This window comes from Syngnathus scovelli, chromosome 7 (genome assembly GCF_024217435.2).
Source record: "Syngnathus scovelli strain Florida chromosome 7, RoL_Ssco_1.2, whole genome shotgun sequence".
Lineage (NCBI taxonomy): Eukaryota > Metazoa > Chordata > Actinopteri > Syngnathiformes > Syngnathidae > Syngnathus > Syngnathus scovelli.
In genome coordinates this window covers 17,639,108-17,665,887 of record NC_090853.1, presented here as the reverse complement: position 1 = coordinate 17,665,887, position 26,780 = coordinate 17,639,108, and the positions used below count along the sequence as shown (strand labels likewise).

General features: G+C 45.9%; 1 protein-coding gene across 36 annotated transcripts in view; it reads left to right on the top strand.

Moving 5' to 3' along the window:
- Positions 1-26,780, top strand: part of bcas3 (BCAS3 microtubule associated cell migration factor) — a 287,913-nt gene that overhangs the window by 55,710 nt on the left and 205,423 nt on the right. For 2 of the 36 annotated variants that reach the window (XM_049725739.2, XM_049725740.1), the window contains one exon: positions 12,952-13,045. The exons of the other annotated variants lie outside the window; for them this stretch is intronic. In XM_049725739.2, the coding sequence (XP_049581696.1) occupies positions 12,952-13,045 (94 nt within the window). The remainder of the gene's footprint in view (positions 1-12,951; positions 13,046-26,780) is intronic. 36 annotated transcript variants of the gene reach the window in all.

The window sequence follows — 26,780 nt, the reverse complement described above, 5'->3', positions numbered from 1 at the left end:
GTGGCAATAAGTATACCCACACCTGCTCGACGCCTCTCACCGTGGGCAACTCCAGAGTGGAAGAGTCCAGCCCCTCTCGAGAGGGCTTGTACCGGAACCCAAACTGTGCGTGGAGGCTAGTCTGACTATATCTAGTCGGAATTTTTGTGCCTCGCACACCAGCTCGGGCTCCTTTCCAGCCAGAGAGGTGACATTCCATGTCCCAAGAGCCAGCTTCTGCAGCCGGGGATCAGAGCGCCAAGGTCTCTGCCTTTGGTCGCCGCCCAGCTCACATTTGGCCCTTCCCACAGGTGGTGAGCCCATGGGAAGGGGGACTCACGTTTCCTTTTCGGGCTGTGCCCGGCCGGGCCCCATGGGCGAAGGCTCCAGGCCTGGCTCCAGAGGGAGGCCCCGGTGACCCGCGTCCGGGCGAGGGAAAACGAAGTCCATTTATTTTAATCATCATAAGGGGCTTCTGTGAGCTGTGCTTTGTCTGGCCCCTCACCTAGGACCCGTTTGCCATGGGTGACCCTACCAGGGGCATGAAGCCCCCGACAACATGGCTCCTAGGATCATAGGGGCACGCAAACCCCTCCACCACGATAAGGTGACGACTCACGGAGGGGCCGTGTCACTCCAAATCATTAAATCCATCGGAATCTTTGTCTTGTGTCACACAGCTGTTGACTCCGGAACGAGGTGCGCCGCTGACGTCAGACTAGATATATCAAATTAATGTAATATGAACAACAATTTCATCGAACCGTCCGTGTCACTCCAAATCCATCGGACTCTTCGTCTTGTGTCACTTAAAAAAAACAAAAAAAACACACAGCTGTTAACGCCGGAACTACGTGCGCAGCTGACATCAGACTAGTTATATCAAATTAATGTAATATAAACAACAATTTTAACGCACCATCTGTGTCACTCCAAATCATTAAATCCATCGGACTATTCCTCTGTGTCAATAAAAAAAACACAAAAAAAACAAACAAAACAGCTGTTGACTCCGGACCTATGTGCGCCGCTGACGTCAGCCTCGCAGTCAGTTGTGGCTCCAATTATTCCACAGATCTATGTATATAACTATCTTGTAGCGTTACCAAAGTACCAGATAAGACGTGGGTTTGGTAACGGGCTCTTTATTTCACAAAACAAGAGCTCAACATATGTGTGTTTGCTCCAAGCATGTGACCTGGATCACTCTTGTAGTGTGTTCAATTGAATATAGGTTGACAAGGATTTTCAAATCATTGTATTTTGTTCCGGGCGTGGGAGGACTTTGGGAGGCCATGGAAAATGACTTCCGGACGTCTTCGAGGAAATTCTGGTCCACCATCCGGCGTCTCAGGAGGGGGAAGCATTGCAACGTCAACTCTGTTTACAGTGGGGATGGCATGCTGCTGACCTCGACTCGGGACGTCGTGAGTCGGTGGGGAGAATACTTCGAAGACCTTCTCAATTCCACCTACACGCCTTCCATTGTGGAAGCAGGGCCTGGGGACTCTGAGGCGGACTCTGCGATCTCTGGGGTCGGAGTCACTGAGGTAGTTAAAAAACTCCTCGGTGGCAAGGCCCCAGGGGTGGATGAGATCCGCCTGGAGTTCTTAAGGGCTCTGGATGTTGTGGGGCTGTCATGGCTGACACGCCTCTACAACATTGTGTGGACATCGGGGACAGTACCTCTGGATTGGCAGACTGGGGTGGTGGTTCCCCTCTTTAAGAAGGGGGACCGAAGGGTGTGTTACAATTACAGGGGAATCACACTCCTCAGCCTCCCTGGTAAGGTCTATTCAGGGGTGCTAGAGAGGAGGGTCCGTCAGGAGGTCGAACCTCGGCTTTCGTCCTGGCCGTGGAACAGTGAACCAGCTCTACACCCTCAGCAGGATCCTTGAGGGTGCATGGGAGTTCGCCCAACCAGTCCACGTGTTTTGTGGACTTGGAGAAGGCGTTCGACCGTGTCCCTCGGGAGGTTCTGTGGAGGGTGCTTCGGGAGTACGGGGTGCCGAGCCAACTGATAAGGGCGGTTCGGTCCCTGTATCACCGATACCAGAGTTTGGTCCGCATTTCCGGCGGTAAGTCGGATTCGTTCCCAGTGAGGGTTGTCACCGATTGTGTTCATAATTTTTATGGACAGAATTTCTAGGTGCAGCCGAGGCGTTGAGGGCGTCCGGTTTGGGGACCTCAGCATTGCGTCTCTGCTTTTTGCAGACGACGTGGTGCTGTTGGCTTCTTCAGGCCGTGATCTCCAGCTCTCACTGGAGCGGTTCGCAGCCGAGTGTGAACCGGTCGGGATGAGGGTCAACACCTCCAAATCCGAGTCCATGGTCCTCGATCGGAAAAGGGTGGAATGCCCTCTCTGGATCGGGGATGAGATCCTGCCCCAAGTGGAGGAATTTAAGTATCTTGGGGTCTTGTTCACGAGTGAGGGGAGGATGGAGCATGAGATCGACAGGCGGATCGGTGCAACGTCGGCAGTAATGCGGACTCTGTACCGGTCCGTCGTGGTAAAGAGAGAGCTGAGCCAAAAGGCAAAGCTCTCGATTTACCGGTCGATTTACGCTCCTACCCTCACCTATGGTCACGAGCTATGGGTCATGACCGAAAGAACGAGATCCCGGATACAAGCGGCCGAAATGAGTTTTCTCCGTAGGATGTCCGGGCTCTCCCTTAGAGATAGGGTGAGAAGCTCGGTCATCCGGGAGAGACTCGGAGTAGAGTCGCTACTCCTCCACGTCGAGAGGAGCCAGATGAGGTGGCTCAGGCATCTCATCAGGATGCCTCCTGGATGCCTCCCTGGGGAGGTGTTCCAGGCATGTCCTACCGGTAGGAGACCCCGGGGACGACCCAGGACGTGCTGGAGGACTATGTCTCTCAGCTGGCTTGGGAATGCCTTGGGATCCCCCGGGATGAGCTGGATGAAGTGGCTGGGGAGAGGGAAGTCTGGGAGTCCCTCCTGAAGCTGCTGCCCCCGCGACCCCACCCCGGATAAGCGGAAGAAGATGGATGGATGGATGGATGGATGGATGGATGGATGGATGGATGGATGGATGGATGGATGGATGGATGGATGGATTTTGTTTTTATTTACATTTTACACCATTTCCCAACTTCAACCGAATCCGGTTTATAGTAAGTAATGTGTTAATGATCAAGTAAAAATGTGTGAATAATTTCACATATAAGTCGCTCCTGAGTCGCCCCCCCACCCAAACTATGAAAAAAAACGCGACTTATAGGCCGAAAAATACGGTATATGCTACATATATTTGCAAAAATCTGTGTGGATGTCTTCCTGGCGGCCTCATCTTTTTCTCCCGATCAAGTCGGCTGCTGTTTTGTTTACATTGCAACCATGGTTACCACATCCCAGTGATTTGATTGGACACAAAATGTCGTGCTTTTATAGACATTGTCAATGTAATTTTCAGTACAAAAAGGCTGTCAAAGTTGTCAGGGACGCAAAAATGAAAAAATAGGAAAAACGAGCCCAAAGTAGATGTATGATGAGCGTAAGTGAACATAGCATGGTTGTTGACTTCATTTGGACATGACATTTAGTTGGCTAATAATAGCTAAGCTAAATGCAGCTACTGTATGAATGAATTTAAATTCGATCTCAATTACCGCCACATCCTTGTGCAATGTGCATGGGTGACAGAAGTTTAAGAGTGTATGATTGACCACTCAAAATTGTAAAATTAGTGTGTGCGTGCGAATGGCTGTTTGTCTATGTGTGCCCTGCTTGCAACCAGTTCAGAGTGTCCTCTGTCTGCTGCCTAAAGTCAGCTGGGATAGGCTTCAGTGCACCCCGGACGCTTCTGACGATAAGCGGTTCAGATGATGGATGGATGGATGGATGGATGGATGGATGGATGGATGGATGGATGGATGGATGGATGGATGGATGGATGGAGAGGTAATTACTCTAATACCATGCAAAGCAAAGTTTAGTACCTAATCCTTTGCATGAAAAGTGTACATGCAACTGTATGTTTATTGTCAACGTACTGGATTAGCGATCCCAGTGGGGAGTTAGTAACCCATGGGACATTTTAGATTTGGCTACAGTGTTATGCAGAGGTGTACAAATTTGAGTGGTCAATCATACACTATTTATATTTCGATAAGATTCATCATGTTTCTGTGTGTTGTATAAGGCAGTTCTTTTGTTTAGACAAGTGAACATTTTTAGATGTTACCTGCTGACAGTTTCGATTATGTCTCCAGTCTTCCTCAGATGCGTCATCCGACGTGCTGCTGACATGTCATTTATCAGCTGGCCGGCTTGGCAGACCTGACAAAAAAAGGGCTCGTCAGAGAGCGAATAAAAATGACAAAATCAATGCGCAAATAAAAGAGGAAATGGACAGATTTAAAAACCAGTACACGGGGGAGAGGATATAGAGGAGGAAGTAAAAGAACACGAAGACCACAGTGCTAACAAAATGTCTAAACTTCGCTGTTACACCCAAAGAAATACCCAAAGAAGAATACATACTCGCCACAGAACTAGCATGTAATAAAGACCAGGGACAGAAAGCAGAACTCCAGAATACAGTCACAGGCATCATCAAATAATCCAAACTTCCACACAGCAACATCACAAAAGAAGAAGAAAAGGCAGTCAACGCACTAAGACGGGACACAATCACCATCCTACCGGCAGACATAGGCAGAACCATAGTTATAACGGAAACCTACAAAAAACAGGTGGAGCATATGTTGAATGACGGAGACGTACCAAATACTGAAAAAAGACCCAACAGAAGAAAAGAAAAGAAGATTAAAAACACTCGTGAAACCCCACAATAGAAAGCAATAAAATGACACGAAAAATACGACCACCTCATACCCACCGCTAACATCAACCCCGGATATATGGCACTCCAAAAATACATAAAAAAGACATCCCACTACGCCCCAATAGTTGACAGCATCGAATCTTTCACTTACAATTCATCCAAAGCACTAGTTGAAATACTCAAAACCCTCCTCGGCACAACAGAACGCCACAGCAAGTATTCAAAACAACTGGCACAAGAACACAACAATATAACGGTACAGAGACAAAATCCTAATTTCTCATGATGTAGTTTCATTGTACAAGAATGCCTCAAGGAAGACCGGACCCTCAAGAGACGCACAAACCTGACAGTCAGTGACATCAACACATTACTAAATTTCGTTGCCAAAGCCACCTATTTTCAGTTTAAAAACACAATATACAGACAGACAGAAGGGTTCGCAATAGGATACCCACTATCCGCAATAATGAGCAGTTTTTTCATTGAGGAACTGGAAATTAAAGCCGTCCGCACAGCACCCACTCTCTGTGAACTCACACTCTGGAAAAGATAATAAAAAAATAAAAAATAATAAAAACTGGACACATGCAAGAACTCACAAACCATCTGAACACCATGGACAACACTGGCAACACACACGAAGAGGAAATAAACCCGACCATATCTTTCCTGGTCATGAACATCCACCACAGAGACACCAGCAGCATCAATATCTCAGTTAAAAGAAAACCGACTCAGACCAGTACCTATTCTAGACATCAGAACATCCCACAGCGCACAAATTATCAGTAGTCGGAACATTATACGAACAGGCCACTATCATAACCAAAGAAAAAGACAGCCAGTAAGGGGAAAAACACATTCAACAGGTACTCACAATCTACCAGTATCCAAGATGGGCCATAAACAAAGGAAAACAAGTAAAAAAACAAGGAGGACAAAAAGGGAAAAGAAAAAAAAAGAAAAAACAAAAGACTGAGCAACAAGCAGACATCGTACTCACACTATACATCCGAGGGATAACAGAACTAGACGGCGGGCCGAACGCGATTTAAGTGAACTTGATTGATCTGCATCGAGGGAGTACACAATTCTTTGTGTGTAATATCTAGTTATCATATTAAGTCAAAAACAATTCGTTGGGAGCTAAATTTTGGTCATCCTTTTTCACAATCTTACATCTTAATGAAATGTTTTCTCATGTATATCGTTAGACACCTCTAGCTGATAAACCAATGACAATTCGCATACGGGGATTAAGGACCCCCCCCAAAAATGTAAACAAGATGGAACTGCATGCTGTCTGCATTGCATCGGAAGACAGTAAATACAATTCTAATAAAACTTTCAAGACTATGATCCAACTTGTGTAGTGTTTTCATTAAATTTTACTAAAATAGTTGAACCCTGGCATATTTCCTCTTGTATTTCGCAAACTGTATTCAGCCACACTGACGTTACCGAACTTGCTTGCAATTAACCTGGATGGCTAACGTTAACGTGATAATAACATTAGTGCTTGTAACGTTACTAGGTGGTGTATTTATTTATTTATTTATTTATTTATTTATTTATTTATTTATTTATTTATTTATTTATTTCGGTATTTACTGTGGGAAAAAATGAAGATGGGGTGCTGCATGCATGTGTGGCATTCATGTAGAGCCCACTAAAATAATTCCATTTTCAGAGACAAGTTGGGTCAAATTTATTAATTGTACATTGCAGTGGGCTAATTTAGATATCCCAGAGAGTGCAATAGCACAATTTGCTGTTAAAACATTCAATTTAACAGTTAACAGCCCGATTCCAGAGGTGCTAGCTAATGCAGGTTACCACAAAGAATGCTATGTGCAATTTGCAAACACACGGAAATTACAGAGGCTGCCCGTAAGAGGAAGGAAAAAATGACAAAGACCGCAAAAGGTTCGTACCAAATTAGATTAGATTAGATTAGATTGGATTCAAATTTATTGTCAATGTACACAAGTACAGTACAGCAAAAATAACTTCGACATCCAACCAGAAGTGTAAAAAGCAGTAAAGTGCAGAGTAAAAAGTAATACTGAGCAGTAGGTACAGTGCAATCAGGTAAATGTGAGGTGAGTTATACTATGCGGGATAATATACATGAGGGACGAGTACGGATTGTAAGGGATCGGACAGTACAGCCAAGTGAGTAGCGACAGACTTTATTGTGGAAGGGGATGATGGGAAAAGCTGGCGCTGGAGCGGCGATCTGGCTGGGGTGGACAAACAATCCTGCGGGATTCCAAATTGTCAAGCGAGTCAGTATCTCAGGGACTGATGAGCGAAGCAGCATCAAGGGACAGACTGACACTCGGGTCTGCGCTAGCGGCGCTGATATAGCGCTGTCCATGAGCCCGTGGCAGGTGACGGCGATTCCACTGACAGGGGGGCGTGGTCCTGTCACAGGTGGCGCCAGCACGTGACACGGATATGACTAGCTAAGTATTTACTATAAGCTGCAGTAGAACAAATATTTGCAGGCGGTACTAAAATGCTAATTAAAAATATAGGGTTATAAACATGCAACATAGTGTCAGTATAACCAGATATGAACAGATATGTACAAGCGGAGTAAGAATGATGAATAAATATATAGGATAGGAATGCAGCAATTATATGCAGATATGGACAGTATATGCAGGTAATACAGGTGTTGTTGTGGTGGGGTTGTTGTGCTGCAGGGTTCAGAATGATAAGAGTTCAGGGGGATGACAGGGGTGTTGTGCTGCAGAGTTCAGGGCGATGATGGCAGAGGAGAAAAAGCTTTTCCTCAGTCTACCCGAAGACGCCGGTATCGCTTTCTAGAAGGAAGAAGAGTAAACAGTCTATGGTTGGGATGGTAGGAGTCTTTGATGATGCACTTTACTTTAAACATATGACACATGATTACTGTATTTTATTTTACTGGACTGGCCGTGAAATTTGCTCTGGTTTTTCTCTTAAGGAGAAAGCTATGAATATGGGTGTGAGAGATGTGTATTAATCCTGTTACATGGACACAGCATATTAATCCTGTAACATGGGCACAGCATGTATGAGTCATGGTCAGATCTAGTCGGGAATAGACAAGAATCAACAGAATGTTGATTTTGTGATGTGTAACTACAGTGCAGGGGTGTCCAGCTCAATCTTTGATTTTGCAAGATTACGATAGACCCCTCAGGATAGGTTAGATTAGATTAGGCCTAGAAGATATCTGTAGTGTCGTCCAAGGTTGAGCATCTGGGGAAACAGAAAAACAATCAATACATTTTGGAGCATTGCTACAACAATACATAAAGTTAGTCATCACATTATCTCTCTATCTAACCCCCATCCCACTTTGTTTACCTTTCAAATGTAGAAGACGCAGAGGCACATGTAACAGAGAGAAAAATGACGAAGACAAGAGCACAGGGAACATACAGTATCAAAGAGGATACAAGCACTTCTGTGGAACACCTACCTTGTGTGTTTGGATTGTCTGAACACTGTTAATAATAAATGGTAATGTTGTTGTGTTACAAATATAAATGTTCTCTACCACTATAATCCTCTCTTTGGACTTGTTTAATGGTATTCCACTACCCACAACATGCTAGTGTAACACCCAACAAGAAAGTGAAACAACTATTATTAGCATTGGGTTAGGGTTCTTTGACTGACGTTTATGTTAGATTACTCTCTGAGAAAGACGGTAAGGCAAAACCAGGAGTTACTGTAGCTACTCTCTGTAATGTAAATTCGTCATGTGTAATCTCTGAAGCCAAAATTGACTGCATATAAACTGCTGATGACTCTTAACATCCTATCACATTTTAGGGCTTTTCACACTGCACGTTCTTAGCCTCGGGGCTATCCTTATCCATTTTCAATATGAATTTATATTAAATAAGAACTTACCAAGTGCGAACAAAGTCCATTGTTGTCAATAAACTCGAGGCAATATTTACTTCCTAGTTCCTGAGTTGGAGAAATGCTGCAGCAAGGACCCCTTTGCAGCAGTGCCTTTTGTGTTTCACAATCAAAACATTGATTTTCATAAAACGATGACCAAAAAACAGCTCCCAACAATCAGAACTGTGTTAATATAAAATCTATGTAGGTCATATTAAAATACCACATCTTCCCTTCAACCAGATCAATCATTTCACTAACAAAAGCCTCTAGCGAGCTTCTGCCCGCCACCTAAACGAATACACCGGGCAATGAAAAAACATCACATCAACACAGCTGTCAAACCACACACAAAACTCCAACAACTACTCGTACATTCCAAAGATAAATTAACTAGCTTGTGCGCGGGAAGTGTGGCATCGATTCCCGCTTAGTGACAGTGATGGTGTGCATGTGCGTGTGTCTGGTTCTTCGTCTCTGTATGTGGCCTGGGACTGGCTAGCGCCAGTTCAGGGTGTTTTCAGGATAGGTATAGTGGTTTAGTAAAAAGGATAGGTGGTGTTTAAAAAAATAAAATAAAAAAAATATAAAATTTATGGATTTTTTTTCTAGGTTTGGTGTTAGAGATTTGCTCACTCCAACTTATTTTGCAAGAACCACACGGGAGACAAGCAAGTCCTTTTTGGCACCTGCAGGTGGAGAGTCCATTCGTCGCTGTGTGTGCAGCGATGATCGAATGGAGGTCTGAACTCTCCACCCTGCAAGGGCATATTTATTAAGAGAAACAGAGTGGGGGTTGAGAGTTGACAGGTTTGGTGAACCCCCGGCCTCTGGTAAGATCAGAGCAGGGGGTGTTTTATGATGTTGTGGGAAACAGAACAACTTTGATTGCTTCCTCTGCAGCTGGTCAATCAAGCAGAGGAAGCAACCACTTTATTTTACTGTGTTGTGAGAGCAAGACAAGATTGGTTAATCATTATAGTCTACATTCCAACATAATCCTACGATAAAGATAACCTGGAAAACCCTAACATTTGGGTCAAAGATATAACCTTTGCATCTCATATATGATCATTTTAATTACAATTACCGTATTTTTCGGAGTATAAGCCACACCTTTTTTCATAGTTTGGGTGGTGGTGCGACTTAGACTCAGGAGTGACTTATATGTGAAATTTCTAACACATATTTTTTTTTTTGCCACACACATTCACACCGTCATTATCGTCATTGTGAAGTAGATTCACTTCACATGTTATTATTAGACTAAACCGGATGAGTGCTACACTAGGCGTCCGGAAGGCTTCTTTAGAGCACGCAAAGCTCTGCTTGTGATGAACAGCATGCGAGCGCACATCACGCCACAGTTAAAAGATAAATTAAAAAATCTCAACTCCATACCTGCCATCATCCCTGGAGGCTTAACTAAAATACTCCGGCCACTTGATATCTCCGTTAATAGGAGCTTTAAGGCAGTCTTGCGTAACCTGTGGGAGCAGTGGATGATGGACAGCTTCACGGCAACCGTGCAACATTCTTGGATGTCATTTAGATGGATCGACAAAGCATGGGGGTGGGGGGGGGGCGATTGTCATTGTTGGCTCATTGAGCTCATTTTGCGAAATAAAGAGCCGGTTACCAAACCCACGTCTTGCCTGGTACTTTGGTAACGCTACAATGTAGTTATATACGTAGCTCTGTGGAATAATTGGAGCCGCAACTGATGACGAGTCTGACGTCAGCGGCGCACGTAGTTCCAGAGTCAACAGCTTTTTTTTTTTTTTTTTTTTTTTTAAGTGATACAGAGGATGAAGATTCTGATAGATTTAATGATTTGGAGTGACACGGATGGTTTGATAAAATTGTTGTTTATTTTACGTTTATTTGATATATCTAGTCTGACGTCAGCGGCGCACGTAGTTCCGGAGTCAACAGCTGTGTTTTTTTTTTTTTTTTTTTCAAGTGACACAGAAGACGAAGATTCCGATGGGTTTAATGATTTGGAGTGACACAGATGGTTTGATAAAATTCTTGTTTATATTATTGTTATTTGATATATAGTTTATATAACGTAATATGGGCCTGTAGAATAATTTTAACTGCAACTGACGATGACGAGCCCGATGTCAGCGGCGCACCGCACACACGGCGTTGTTTACAGAAAGGACGAATAATTTGATCGATGGATTTAATGATTTGGAGTGACACAGATGGTTTGATGAACGTGTTATTTATGTAATAGTTATTTGAATAACTGTGAATGTTACGTCAGGTCCGTTCTCAGCTCCTCGTTTGTGTTTGTCACGTTAGCATACCGTATCGTTTAGCCTGTTGCTGGTTCATGTCTGTTCTTGGTGTTGGATTTTGTCAAATACATTTCCCCCAGAAGTGCGACTTATACTCCGGTGCGACTTTTATATGTTTTTTTCCCCTTATTTTGTGCATTTTATGGCCGGTGCGACTTATATTTCGAAAAACACGGTACAATTATTATGTAAACTCTTGTGAGGGTTACTCTTAAAACCAGGGGTGTCCAAACTTTTTGCAAAGCGAGCCAGATTTGGTTAGATGAAAATGTATAGGGGCCGACCATTCACACCGAGATTCCTCGAACCATTACCATTGTAAATGGACTTGTAAATATGTAACTATTGTCACGTGCTGGTGCCATCTGCGACAGGACCACGCCCCCCTGTCAGTGGAATCACCGTCACCTGCCACGGGTTCATGGACAGCGCTATATCAGCGCCGCCAGCGCAGACCCGAGTGTCAGTCTGTCCCTTGATGCTGCTTCGCTCATCAGTCCCTGAGATACTGACTCGCTTGACTATTTGAAACCCGGCAGAATCGTTTGTCCTCTCCAGCCCGATCGCCGCTCCAGCGCCAGCTGTTCCCATCATCGCCTTCCACAATAAAGTCTGTCGCTACGCACTTGGCTGTACTGTCCGATCCTTAACAGTACAGACTGACCAACGCTATGCAGCCAGCGAACGACGAGACGGCATTGAGCCGACTGGAGCGAGCCGAGACCGCCATCAGCAGCCTGTCCGCCGACATCCGGCACCTGATCGAGGTTGGTCAGCAACAACAGCTACAGCAGCAGGAGATGGCCCAAGCCCTCCAGAGACTGTCGGTGGCTGCGTCCCCGGCTGTCACGGCACCCCCGCACCGCCCGTCTGCCGAGGCCAGGAGGCTCGTGGACGTCCCGGAGCCCCGCCTCTGCAACATCGAGAAGTTCAACGGCGATCCCAAGCACGTGAGGGCATTCGTGACCAACTGTCGCATAATGTTCAGCCTCCAGCCCGTCACGTTTGCGTCAGAATCAGCCAAGGTCGGGTTCGTCCTAACCCACCTCACGGGCGAGGCGCGGCTGTGGGGTCTGGCCGAATATGAAAGGATGGCCCCAGCTTGCGATTCCTTCGACGCCTTCGCGGAGGAATTGCTCTGCCTGTTCGACCTGGGATCTGCCGCCGAAGACGCCGCCGAGGAACTGGCGACGCTGCGTCAAGGTAGCCGATCAGTCGCGGAGTACGCCCTTAAGTTCCAGACGTTGGCCGGCAGCAGCGGATGGAACACGCCGGCGCTCGTTAGCACATTCCTAAACGGTCTCGCTGAGTATATGAAAGACAAACTGGTTTCTTACGATCGCCCGCGAACCCTGAAGGGCGCGATGGACTTGGCGGCCCGAGTAGATCGGCGGATCCGGACGCGGCGGCGCGATCGGGAGAGGAGGTCCCCGCGGAACCCGCGTGGTTACATTCCTCCGTCTGCTGGGGACCCGTCAACCACACCACCCGCCGAGCCCATGGATCTGGGAGGGGCTCGGGTTCCCTCGGAGGAGCACCGTCGACGCCTCTCACTGGGCTTGTGTTTTTACTGTGGGGAAGGGGGTCATCGGGTGGCGGGGTGCCCGTTAAAATGCCGGAGCTCACACGGCGTCGGGGGATCCGCGTGAGCTCGACCAGCACCGGCTCTCCCAGTCCCAGCACGCTCACGCTACAGGCACGTGTCCAGCTTGCGGCGGGCGACCAGAACGTGGCGGCCTTGGTGGATTCCAGCGCGGAGGGGAACATCATGGACATTAGCCTGGCGCGTCAGTGGGGTGTCGGCTTCCTCCCTCTGAGCCCGTCCATTCCCTCGCGTGCCATTGATGGCCGTCTGATCGGCGAGGTGGCTTTCGTGACGGAACCAGTTAAGTTACTGCTCTCCGGCAATCACCACGAGACCATCCAGTTTTTTCTTTTTTCCCTCCCAGGACAGCAGCTCATACTGGGGCACCCTTGGAGCGAACGCTGCCATCGAGTGTGCCTGAAGGCGGCCACCAGCCCACTCGGCAGAGCCCCGCCCAGGTACAGTCCCGACATCTCCAATGTCCCAGCATTTTATCACGAGGTTTTTAGTAAAGCTAGGGCCGCTTCTCTTCCTCCACACCGGTCCTACGATTGCGCCATCGACCTGTTGCCCGGGACCTTCCCTCCCAAGGGACGCGTCTACTCCCTGTTCGCTCCTGAGCGTCGGGCTATGGAGGAATACATCCGGGAGTCCTTGGCAGCCGGTATCATACGGCCGTCCTCTTCACCTGCGGGAGCGGGGTTTTTCTTCGTGAAGAAGAAGGAGGGCACGCTCCGCCCGTGTATCGACTACCGAGGAATAAACGAGATCGCTGTAAAGAACCGATACCCTCTGCCACTTCTTTCTTCCGCCTTTGAGAGCCTTCAGGGTGCCACCATCTTCACAAAGCTGGATCTTCGCAACGCCTACCACCTGATCCGCATCCGGGAGGGAGACGAGTGGAAGACGGCTTTCAACACCCCGAGCGGACACTACGAGTACTTGGTGGTTCCGTTTGGGCTCACCAACGCCCCAGCGGTTTTCCAGTCCCTGATAAACGACATGTTATGAGACATGCTGGACAAATTCGTGTTCATTTATTTGGACGACATCCTCATCTTCTCCCGCTTGCTCCCTGAGCACATCAAGCATGTTCGGGCGGTGCTGCGACGCCTCCTAGAGAATTCGCTCTACGTGAAGGCAGAGAAGTGCGAGTTCCATGCCTCCTCTGTCAGATTACTCGGCTACGTGGTGCGTGAGGGATCCATCGAAATGGACCCTGGGAAGGTGGAAGCGGTCACGTCATGGCCTGTTCCCGAGAAACGCAAGCGGCTGCAACAATACTTAGGATTCGCGAACTTTTATCGCCGTTTTATCCGTGGATACAGCACGGCGGCCGCGCCCCTCACCGCCCTTACCAGCCCCGCCTCCCCGGACAAATGGACAGAACGGGCGGAACAGGCATTTCAGGAGCTTAAGAGGAGGTTCACATCCGCTCCCATCCTAAGAGTTCCCGATCCCGACAGACAGTTCGTGGTCGAAGTGGACGCCTCGAACGTGGGTGTCGGGGCGGTGTTGTCTCAACGTAGCCGCCAAGACGATCGTCTCCACCCGTGCGCCTTCTTTTCTCGCCGTTTGTCAGCCTCAGAACGGAACTATGACATCAGTAATCGGGAGCTCCTCGCCGTCAAGTTGGCCTTGGAGGAGTGGCGGCATTGGCTGGAGGGCGCCACCACTCCGTTCATTGTCTGGACCGACCACCGCAACTTGGAGTATCTGAGATTGGCCAAGAGACTGAACGCGAGACAAGCACGGTGGGCTCTGTTCTTTGACCGGGTTGAGTTCTCTCTTCCCTACAGACCGGGTTCCCGTAACGCGAAGGCGGACGCCCTGTCGCGTTTGTTTCCTGGTGGGGAGGAGGGACAGGGTCCGCCTCCCACTATCCTCCCAAGTTCGGTTTGGGTGGCGGCTCTTACGTGGGAGATTGAACGCCAAGTGGAAGCCGCATCACGCGATCAACCCGGCCCCAGCAACTGCCCGGAGGGTCGCCTGTTCGTCCCTGAAGGCCTGTGATCGTCCGTGCTACAATGGGCGCACGACTCACGCCTGGCCTGTCATCCCGGCGCTGCACGCACGAGGTACGTGGTGGCACAGCGTTTCTGGTGGCCCACCTGGCAAGTGGACACCAGCAATTACGTCAGAGCCTGCTCAATTTGTAACCGCTACAAGACGTCTACTCGTCCTCCGGCCGGGCTGCTTCAACCCTTGCCGGTTCCCCAGCGTCCCTGGTCTCACCTGTCAATCAACTTTGTCACGGGCCTCCCCCCCTCAGAGGGAAACACGGTGGTCCTCACGGTGGTGGACCGTTTCAGCAAGATGACGCATTTCATCCCTCTGCCTAAGCTCACATCTGCGAAGCAGACTGCGTCCATCATGGTGCGGGAGCCGTCCCTTGTCACGTGTTGGTGCCATCTGCGACAGGACCACGCCCCCCTGTCAGTGGAATCACCGTCACCTGCCACGGGTTCATGGACAGCGCTATATCAGCGCCGCCAGCGCAGACCCGAGTGTCAGTCTGTCCCTTGATGCTGCTTCGCTCATCAGTCCCTGAGATACTGACTCGCTTGACTATTTGAAACCCCACAGAATCGTTTGTCCTCTCCAGCCCGATCGCCGCTCCAGCGCCAGCTGTTCCCATCATCCCCTTCCACAATAAAGTCTGTCGCTACGCACTTGGCTGTACTGTCCGATCCTTAACAACTATATCCTTTGCTGTCTGTAGATAAATTGATATTGCAAATGAAAATCTGTTGTCAATTGAACTACAAGAAATGTTAGATTAAAATAATAATAAATTAAATACAAATGAATAATTTTATGAAAGTTGAATGATTTTTTTCATTAGATGTATAATGTTTGTTTTATTATTGTTATTGTTGTATTAATAAGAAGGGTGATATTGGTGATTGTGACTGCAGTAAACAGGCATCATGTCAGATTTTTAATCCAAATTAAATTTGTGGCGGCTGTGGCTCAGGCAGTAGAGTGGGTCGTTTAGTAACCGGAGGGTTGGCAGCAGCTCCCAGCTCTGTCACAGTCACATGTCGTTGTGCCCTTGGGCAAGACACTTCACACACCTTGTTTCCAGGTCGCCATTGTAAATGAGAAAGTGTTCTCAATTGGCTTACCTGGTAAAACATTGAATAATAAATATATATATATATTATCCTTTTTATTTTAACTTCATACGCAACAAATTACTTCATAATCACAAAATAATAATCCATAGTCTTTTTGTTGTTTGTGATCACTGTGAGCGGGCGGCGCGGACATGTAGTGTGTACAGTGTACTCTCACCAGTAGTCCGTGTTTTTTTTTTTTTTTTTTTTTTTTTCCCCCCCTTTCCCTGTGCGGCGTCACTTGCAGCGTCTCTGATTTTAGCGTCGCCTTAGTCCTTGGTGTGTGGACATTTGAATGAGGAAGTGTCTGTGTCACCGATTATCTTGCAAACGGACACTTGTGTGCGCGTGAACTGGGTAGGGACGGAGGAGACACGCTCGCAATCGATCATGAGCGCTGGCTCGTGTGCGTTCCCGTTAAGATGAGTTTCATTTCTTTGGCTCGCTCTGGGGCGCGCAGGTCCCCGCAAAAGTGCCACCGGGCCACTTATTATTGATTTTATGACAATGCTTCTTGCCGGAATTTGGACATGCCTGCTTTAAACACTTGTATAACTACTACCTCTACTCATCTTCGTTCTAATATTTTTAAATTCCACACTATGCGAAAGTCTTGCCTAACTTCACATGCATAGTGTTAGTTACATAAAAAAAAATCCTGACCTTTTTTCCTGAAAACAGAATTGTTGTTTGTAATATGTGGTAAATATTTTTTTTTGACAGCATATCCCCATTTAGTGTTATGGTACAGCAGAAGACAATTGTTCTGCCTTCCAAAATGTACACACCCTAATGAAGAAAACATGAACTGGGTCAAGATCCTTAGAATTTCATATAAAATTTAAGTTGCCCATGTTTAGATTGCGCCAAGGTGCCATGGTCTGTAGCTCTAAGTGGTTTGTGAAGTATTTATAGTAGTGGGTGAACTAACAACACCTTTTTTAATGGCCTTGCAGAGTACGGACATACACTTGTTCACACTTTTGTGCACTCAGATATGCGGATTCTGACTTGTATGGCTGCTGACAGAGGTGATAGTAGATTACTCTTGCTTTACAACAAATACCTGTCAACAGCCAGAAGATAAGAAGTGTTTGTGACAAATTGTCTGTATAGGTGTTAATATAAGAAGAGAAAACAGAGTTACACAAACCCCACTTTTTCCAAAAGTGTTATCATTTCAGACTTACATTTGCATTCCTCAAATTACGTTTTATATTGTGTCTGAGAGTTTTATCCTAAATCCTAACATGAAATAACATTATTTGGAGTACTATGAGTGCTTCACTCAGCTATTGTCAAATAAAATTTAAAATAATTATTAATTGTAGAAAGAGGTTCAACTGCATGTGGCAAAAACAATAAGAGTTGTATTGCTTTTTATATTTTTTAAATGCAATGTAACAAGCAAACCGTGTTAGAGTACACAAGAACCACTAAGAAGGTGTCCAGGTGTCTGAGCAATCTCATCAGGCTCCTCAAGATGCGTAGAGAAGAATAGTAGTGCCTCCCAGAGGAATGAGCTTCTCAACGAATCTCAAAGGGACAGCATTTGTTACATATTATAAAAGTAACATGTTACAAAAGTAACATTTCAGTAGTATATTGTACTGTGTCCAGCGCATTACTTATTTTATTTTTGTGATATTATTACCGTATTTTCCGGACTATGAATTGGTCCAGAGTACAAGTTGCACCAGCTATAAAATGCATAATAAAGAAGGACAAGTCATTATATTAGTCACACTGGAGTATAAGTTACATTTTTGAGGGAAATTTATTTGATAAAACCCAACACCAAGAACAGACATGTCATCTTGAAAGGCAATTTAAAATAAAAATAGAATAGAGACAACAAAAGGCTAAATAATTGTACGATATGCTAATGTTACATGACCTAAACAATGAACTGAGAACGTGCCTGGTATGTTAACATAACATATAAAGAGTTATTCAGATAAACTATAGCATAAAAGACATGCTAACAAGTTTACCAAACCATCCGTGTCACTCCAAATCACTAAATCCAATGAAATCTCACTTTTAATTACCTTCGCTAACACCAGAGATAGAAGATGCGTGCGTCCGTCTTTCCAGCCTTATCCTCATAAGGTGTGCTGGAGCCTAACCCAGCTGACGCCGGGAACACCCTGAACAGATATCCAGCCAATCGCAGGGCACACATTGACAGCAATTTGCACTCATGTCTTTGGAATGTGGGAGGAAACCAGTTTACCCAGAGGAAACTCCACAAGCACAGAAAGAACAAGAAAACTCTACACAGGAAGTCCAGAGCCGGAATCGAACCTTGCACCTCTGAACTGTCAGGCGACGTGCTAACCAGTGCAATACAACTTGAGTTCTGAGAGCGCAATCTGCTCCATTTCATTTCTGAACCCGGCCAGTACTGTCACATCGTAAAGCAAATGTAAGCAACTCTCTGAGTTTCCAGACTTTGATTGTCAAAGTAAACGTGCATGCTCGCAGGATTTCACGCTCACTGCAAAAATTCCATTAGAAATTTAAATAAAAAATTGTGAAACTGACAAAAATAATACTAAAGTGAAATTATCTGCCAACGGAACAAGAATGTTTTACTTGAAAATATTTTGAAAAATAATAAAATACAGTATTGGCCCGAATATAAGACGATGTTTTTTGCATTGAAAAAGTGGCGGTCGTCTTACATTCGGGGTCTAGACATTATACCCATTCACAACGCTAGATGGCGCCAGATATCTTTAAAGTGAATGCTGAACTTAACTCCTCAGGCCAAAGTGAACCCGTCACGAAAAATAAAAATAGTGGTAGCACAAAGAAGAAAAATAAATAATAGCGGTAAGAAAGAAAAGAGAAGAAAATAGAAGAGACAACAGAAAATGGAGAAACTGTTAGAAAGGTTGCTGTTGATGTTAAAATGTTGGACAGTTACGTCACCGTGCCTTAAGTCTCGCCTGAGTTACATCAGCTTATCGCGATTGCTGGAGCTTCAGCGGTAAGTTAAAAATTGCTGGTATCGACTGAGTGTGTTGCTGTGATCGTGTGCATCTTTGACACAAAGGGAGTACCGTAAATTTCGGACTATAAGCCGAGACTTTTTTCTCAAATTTTGAACCCTGCGGCTTATAGTCCGGTGCGGCTTATATAGGATTTTTTCCGTGATTTTTGTGATGACTTGATCACTTGTATACACTCGTAAAAAAGGCTGAGGACCGCTGTTGCGCGGCACCGCTTTGCTGGGCGGAGGGATATGTGACACGGTCACTGGGGAGAAAAGTGGTGTGTTGATCGCGTGTCCATCCGCCAGGCAAATAGTGGTGTATAATTCACACAAAGACGAGCCAAGACGAGATCAAGACAGACATGACTGAAAGGAAGCTTTTATACACAAACCATCATTATGGGGGACACAATAAATGCATATTATACCGCTTTTAAGTTAAAGGCAGTCGATTTGGCCCATTGTTGATGACATCGTGTTGCGTCACCCTTTTCTTTCTTTATTTCCAAGTCACGTCTACTCTGGAGCTATACGTGTAGCTCGCTAGTTTACTGTAACTTAGCGCTTCGTGCATAAATAAAATTAGCATGAACAGACCCTCATCATGGAAAATGCTAGAAGAAATGCATAAAAGCGACGATGAAAGAGAGACTGAGAAAGTGTATGGCGCAGGATATCTAATGCTATTCCAATCGGACACTGAGGAGGAAGACTTAGATGGTTTCAGTGCACAGGAGGAAGATGAAGACAGCTCTTTTTTTTACTTTTACTGGTATGTTTTTTTTTAACCAGCCCTGTTAGTGCTGTGCTACCGTGTTGCTGCTGTGTTACGGCCGTGTCTCAGTGACTTTTACCAGTGTGTTTTTTTAAATCCAGCCCTATTAGTGCTGTGTTACTTCCGTGTTGCTGCGGTATTACTGCCGCGTCACAGGCAATGTTTGGAATGAAATGTTAAGGTATGTTATTAAAACTTTAAAAAGGCTTTCTGTGTACCGTCTTCCTTTGTAAATAACTCGTGTGCACACTTCCGTGTTGCTGCGGTACTACTGCTGCGTCACAGGCAGCGTTTAGAAAGACATGTTAAAGTATGTTATTAAAACTTTAAAAAAGCTTTCCGTGTACTGTCTTTCTTTGCAAATAACTCATGCGCATGTGTGGCTCATTGTCTGGTGCGGCTTATATAGGAAAAAAACAAAAAATATCCCTGAATTTTAGTTGGTGCGGCTTATAGTCCGGTGCGGTTTATAGTCCGAAAATTACGGTATATACATTTCATTGTCACTACTGTCTACTGTTGTGCCGTTTGTCTGAACGCGGTTTGTTTCGTGTGTGCGCCGTTTGATTGATAGCTTCGGCGCGCTCCTTTAAGTTTTCCTCGCATTATACGAGTAGCCGTTACGCAGCGCCACGGCAACTAACGGTCGCCAGCAAATGTATTTTGTTGTCTCAATGACTTATGTTTGTTGTGTTGCCGAGAGTATTTCATTTATGGTTATTCAGTATAGCGGAACCGCAAGGTTCGTCTATTAGTGTTGTGTGACGTCAGAATTTGAGCATTGACTTACGTGCTGTATTTCTGACTGTTGTAGAACCACACACCACACACCACACACCCCACAAACCACACACACCCTTCACACGCCTCACACAAGAATCACACACACAAGAATCACATTCACACACCCAAACACTCACCCATGTTCATACACTACACCAGTGACGTGCGGTGAGTTTCATGACTGGGGAGGCACTGACGTCACCCTCCCCCCCGGTAAAATTTGTCCGGCACCTAACCATGTCACAAAAAAGGTTGAGGAAGGCTGCTCTAGTGTGGTTTATTCATTATTTAATTTTAACTATTTTAATTAAAATCCCATATCAGCAGTCTTCAGACATAAAAACACTCAATAAAGCAGATGAAATCAAAAACTTGTTTTCGATCGTGCGTACCACTCCCGTTCCATTGTCCGTATCAAACCTTTTAACTCCGGAGTTGGTCTTCCTTTACTGATGAACTCCTTCTTCGACCGAAAATCCATAGTTGAAAATCGTTTGGATATGTAATCCTCCATTGTAAAACAAAATGTGAAAACAACAAAAAAAACAAAAAAACGAATGTAAAACGAAACAAATGGATAACTGCTCCTCAGTTGTTCACTGTAAATTCGAACTGGAGATCTCTTATTCTACAGGTAGGCGCATGAAGCATCCCGGGATCACCGGCACCCCCTGCCATAAGGCTGGAGAACCTTTTTGCGTAGCCTCCGTAAGATGTTTTTTCAAAGCCGTTTTGTTCATCTAAAGAAACACGACGTTACAGACAGATGACAAAAAACAAGATATTATATACACCAGCTTAACTACGGAAATTAATTAATATAGCCACATTGTTTGAACACTTAAAACAGCGTCATAAAGACAGAGAGCAGTTCAGTCTAACTGCATAGGCAGCCGTGTGATTACGCGATCCTCAGAGGAGGCTCGACAGGACGTTGGCTCCTCCGAGCGAATAATCTTCGGTTTTAAAATAACTATAAACATTCAGCGATTTTGGTTCAAAATGATACAAAATTATTGAAATTAAAAGGAAAATTACTTTATAATGAAAACAATTGAATTTGTTTTTCCCCTTTTCATGATGGCAAGGGAGGCGTAGCCTCCTGTGACCGCACATCCCTGCACTACACACACCTGCTCTCACATCCTTATGACCAAACGTGTGCCTATACCCTTTTGCCATTTTGCCTGTATGCCCCTATGAGCCACAGTGCCTGTCACTTTTTTGCCAATAATTCAGTAAAGCAATCAAAACTGAACCACGGTTTCCCTCCTGTGTTCTGACCGACACCCGGGGGCGAAAAGAGCATAACCATCCAAGCCAACCCGCTATACAGTCCTCAGGCTCCCCAACAGAAACATTAGGTTTATTTACATTTAAAAAAACAGAAGCCATTCATTTACAAATTTGATTGCACTTTTGTTTACATACTTAAATGTTCAGATATTAAGATGTGATAGACAGTTTTTGCATGATTTGAATGAGGCAAAATAACATTCTTTTTCTCTCGAATATATTGTTATAATCATTTGTTTCAGATGTACTGTAATTATTTTCTGTGTAAAAATTAAATTTGGTGTTCAAACAGTTTTTTTTCAAGCAAAAGACTTATAATCAGGGTTGTCTTATATCCGGGCCAATACGGTAATACTAGGCCTATATCTACAGCAGTTTTGTAATGACTATTTTTAAACTTAAAACAAGTAATGTAATATAATTAAAATCTTAATATAAACAAATCCGACATGAAACCACACTTCAGGTTCTTTTGTTGTTGGACAGTCATCTTAAAATGTGTTTGTTTTAAGCATCGTAATACTTGCCCAGAACAGCACTTGCCCGCTGAAGAACACTCCCCCCCCACACGAGCAGCCCCTGCGCCTCTCTGCCGACGGTGTGAGGAGGGCGCTTGCCGCTATTGACACCCGTAAGGCGGCGGGCCTTGACAACATCCCGGGTCGAGCGCTGAAGGACTGCACTGGGGAGCTGTCGGGTGTCTTCACGGACATTTTTAACCTTTCCCTGCAGCAGGCCATCGTCCCCTCGTGTTTCAAGGCTGCCACCATCGTTCCTGTGCCGAAGAAACCTGCACCGTCCTGCTTCAATGACTACCGCCCCGTGGCACTGATGCCCATCATCCTGAAGTGCTTTGAGCGGCTTGTCATGGAGCACATTAAATCCGTTCTCCCCCCCCACCATTGACCCTTTCCAGTTCGCGTACCGTGCCAAACGGTCCTCTGAGGATGCCATCTGCTCTGCCCTCCACTCGGCCCTCACCCACCTGGAGAGAAAGGACTCTTATGTGAGGTTGCTGTTTGTGGACTTCAGCTCTGCCTTCAACACCATTGTGCCGCAGCGACTCATCTGCAAACTCGACGAGTTGGGCCTCAGTACCTCCCTCTGCAACTGGCTACTGGACTTCCTCTGTCAGAGGCCTCAGGTGGTGCGTGTTGGCGACAAAATCTCCGCCAGCATCACGCTGAGCACGGGGGCCCCCCAGGGCTGCGTGCTCAGTCCATTGCTCTTCACCCTGCTGACGCATGATTGCACTGCGACCTACAGCAACAACCGCATAGTGACGTTTGCTGACGACACGACTCTGGTGGGTCTCATCACGAAGGGCGACGAGACTCGGTACAGGTCGGAAGTTGACCTTCTGACCACGTGGTGCAGGGACAACAACCTCCTGCTGAACGTCAACAAGACCAAGGAAATCGTTGTTGACTTCCGGAAGGGTCACACAAAACACCTGCCGCTGATCATCGATGGTGCTGTGGTGGAGAGGGTGAGCTGCACCAAGTTCCTGGGGGTGCACATCAGTGAGGACCTCTCCTGGTCCGCAAACACCTCGTCACTGGCAAAGAAAGCTCAGCGCCGCCTGTACTTCGTGCGGAAGCTCAGGCGTGCATGTGCTCCTCATGCAGTCCTGACTACATTCTACCGTGGCACCGTTGAGAGCGTCCTCACCAGTTGCATCGCTGTCTGGGGTGGTAACTGCACTGAACAGAACTTGAAGGCCCTGCAGCGCATAGTGAATACGGCTGGTAAGATTATTGGTGCTTCGCTCCCCTCCCTGAAGGACATTTACACTTCCCATCTTGCCCGCAGGGCAACCTCGATTGCGAGAGATGTGAGTCACCCGGCTCACTCTTTGTTTGACCTTCTGCCCTCTGGGAAGAGGTACAGGAGCCTGCGCTCCCGCACCAGGCTGTTAGGACCCTGAACTCGCTACCCCCTTCTGCGTAGCGTGCGGCACTGTTGCGCTATTTTCTGGAATGTCTGCTGTACGTGCACTTGCTTCTTTTTTGCTCCTCTTATTTATGTATTTATTTATTTATTGTGTATTTATTCATTATTTATTCAGCACGCTGTTGTTATACTTGATTACTTGTTTGTCTGTTGTGGGCCATGTCTTGTCACCATGGGATAGGGGGAACGCAATTTCGGTTTCTTTGTGTGTCTTTGGCATGTGGAGAAATTGACAATAAAGCTGACTTTGACTTTGAAACTAGCTTTTAATAATCATTGACAAGCCTATGAGATCAAATAAGATAATCAAGAAATAAGTATGTATCTTGAAACAAGCAGAATGTTCTGACAATTTTATTTCAAGTAAAAACAACATAGCAAAATATGCAAATTAATAATAATAAATAATCTGGTGTTGGAAAAATTATCTGGATCTAGGAATGATTTGAATACAGCAATAGCAATTTACAATGATATCCATCCATTTTCTACACCGCTTGTGCCAACGGGGGTCATGGGCGTGCTGGAGCCTATCCCAGCAGTCATCGTCATGTGGCGGCTGTGGCTCAGGCAGTCGAGTAGGTCATTTAGTAACCGGAGGGTTGGCAATTCGATCCCAGCTCCGTCACAGTCACATGATGTTGTGTCCTTGGGCAAGAAACTTCACACACCTTGCCTCCAGGTCGCCATTGTAAATGAGAAAGTGTTCTGAATTGGTTTACCTGGTAACACATTGAATTAAAAAAATAAATAAAAAATCGAGCAGTAGAGAGCCTAATTTGGTCCGATCGCACAACCGCAGCGCGCTGGGCGCTCACTGTCGCATTGCTTTAGGAGTGTCTTTGTGTTTTAGGATCGTTTTACTGCTCCTACTTGCTTCCTTTGGAGGCATGATTAGAGTTGATACAATCCTCAGAGTAACAAGAACATAATAACGAACGGAGTCAGTTGGCATGCGGGTCCTCTTGGCTCATCTCGCAAGGTTCGACAACCGAATTTCGTACGACATGCGAAGCAAAAAAATCTCGAAATTTTTGTTTGAATACCAATTTGTTCGAGAACCAGGACGTTCGAAAACCGAGGCTCCACTGTGTGTGTATATATTGTTGGATTTGGGAAGCGCGCTATCCGCGCCTCACGGCAAAAGCCATAGCCAATCACCTGTTATCCAATTTACTCACTGCGTGCTCGTTTATTTCTTCAGTTTTAGGAAAAGGCTAAGACATCGAAACAAAATTTAGACTTACACAGGTTGGTTGAGTTCAATCAATTTTTGTTAAGAAAGCTCTGTTTTCAGGAAAGTACAATACAGCGCTGGGCCTTTCGTGTGACCATGCTCAAGAGCAGAAAGTCTCCATTCAGAAAAGGCAACGTTCAAGGTTCTTTGGTCAGTTTATATTCAGTTGCACATGCCAGTGTGGGCCGAGTTTGATGCGTGATGAGTCAGGGAGGGTGGCAAGTTCGCAGGAGAGTTTGATTCCATGGGAGTGGGTGCTAGTTCGGTGAGAGCTAGTTCCGTGGCGGTGGGTGCTGATTATGGGTGATTCGATGTGTGTGGGGGCTGTTGTTTTGAATAAAATGGTGCTTTAGAACAAGATGACAAAGTTATGGTGATAAAACCCTGGGTAAATGGTTGATACTGTGAAATGTTTTTGAAGCACTTTTAATTTAAACATCTATTTTGTCTTATTTGAAAAAATATTTTTTCGTCAAATGTAAAAAAAAAAAAAAAAAAAGGGCACTTGATAGCACGACCGCCTCACAGTTAGGAGGGTGTGGGTTCAATTCCACCTCCGGTCCTTCCTGTGTGGAGTTTGCATGTTCTCCCCGGGCCCGTGTGGGTTTTCGTTAGGGATGGGGGGGAAGAAGGAGTGCTGGAGCAGTGGCTTGACTGGAGTGGCAGCGCTGCCAGGGCGGGATCGGCGAATGAAGATGACAGCGTCGCTCCTGTTTGTTTTCCTCGCGGTGATTGGGTGGCGGATGGCTGGCACCCACCAGGGGAAAAGGATAGCAGAGCAAGTGCGCAGGGCGGCAGAGTGTAAGGGCAGGTCGTGGTTGGGGACAAGCAAGTGATTGGCGGCGAGCAGGATGTGGTCAGAAACAAGCGAGTGGTCAGGGCAGGCGGCAGACAGGACAAGACGGATTCAGTGTACAAGCAAGGTCGGCAACGGTAGTCAAGCAGAGAGCGCGCAGTGAGCAACTGAGTAGCATCACGAGACAGACTGACAAGGAAAAGCAGGGATCACAGGGTTTAAGTAAGAGCTGTCAAACAGAGTGTGGGTGATTAGCTTGATAGGTGAGCGTGGCCAAAGCGCAGGAGTGTGACAAAAAGTCAGTGACTGTTGCTTTGTTATTTTTATACTAGCTATATACAGTAAGACTGATATTGCATTGGGTTTGTTAAATTGTGAGCGCAGTCAGTTGCATTTTGAATGTTTGAAAAGTCAGAGACTGCCACTTTATTTTGTTTTATAGACTACAAGACTACAGTGTAATAAAAAAAAAAAAAAACTGTATAAAAAAACCTCCGGTATATGTCAGGTTTTGTTGGTTACACACTGAGAATCAAAGTTTACAAAGTCATAGAGACTGCTGCTCTATATATTTTTTTATTTTATATAGGCTATAGGTGGGTGGCTCAGTGGCACACTGGTTAGCACGCCCGCCTCACAGTTTGAAGGGTGCGGGTTTGATTCCACCTCTGGCCTTCCCTGTGTGGAGTTTGCATGTTCTCCCGTGCCCACATGGGTTTTCTCCGGGCACTCCGGTTTCCTCCTGCATCCCAAAAACATGCTTCATAGGCGGATTGAGCACTACAAATTGCCCCTAGGTGTGAGTGCGAGTGCGGATGGTTGTTCGTCTCTGTGTGCCGTGTGATTGGCTGGCAACCGGTTCAGAGTGTCCCCTGCCTACTGCCCGATGACCACTGGGATCGGCTCCAGCACACCTGCGACCCCCGTGGGGAAAAGCGGTATAGAAAATTGATGGATGGATAGGCTATAGGCTATTGTCTGACCTCTCCAGACTGTCAGGTTTTGTTGATTGCATTGTTAATGCATTAGATTGCATTATGAACATCACAGTCAGAGAGGCTCTTGCTTTATTTATTTATATATTTACTTTATTTACTATTTTGTTTTTTGCAATTGTTTTTTGTACTTGTTCACTGTCATTGTGCCATTTGTCATTATTCAATGAAATTATACCAGCTCAGTGACCTAGTGGTAGAGTGTCCTCCCTGAGACTGGAAGGTTGTGGGTTCAAAC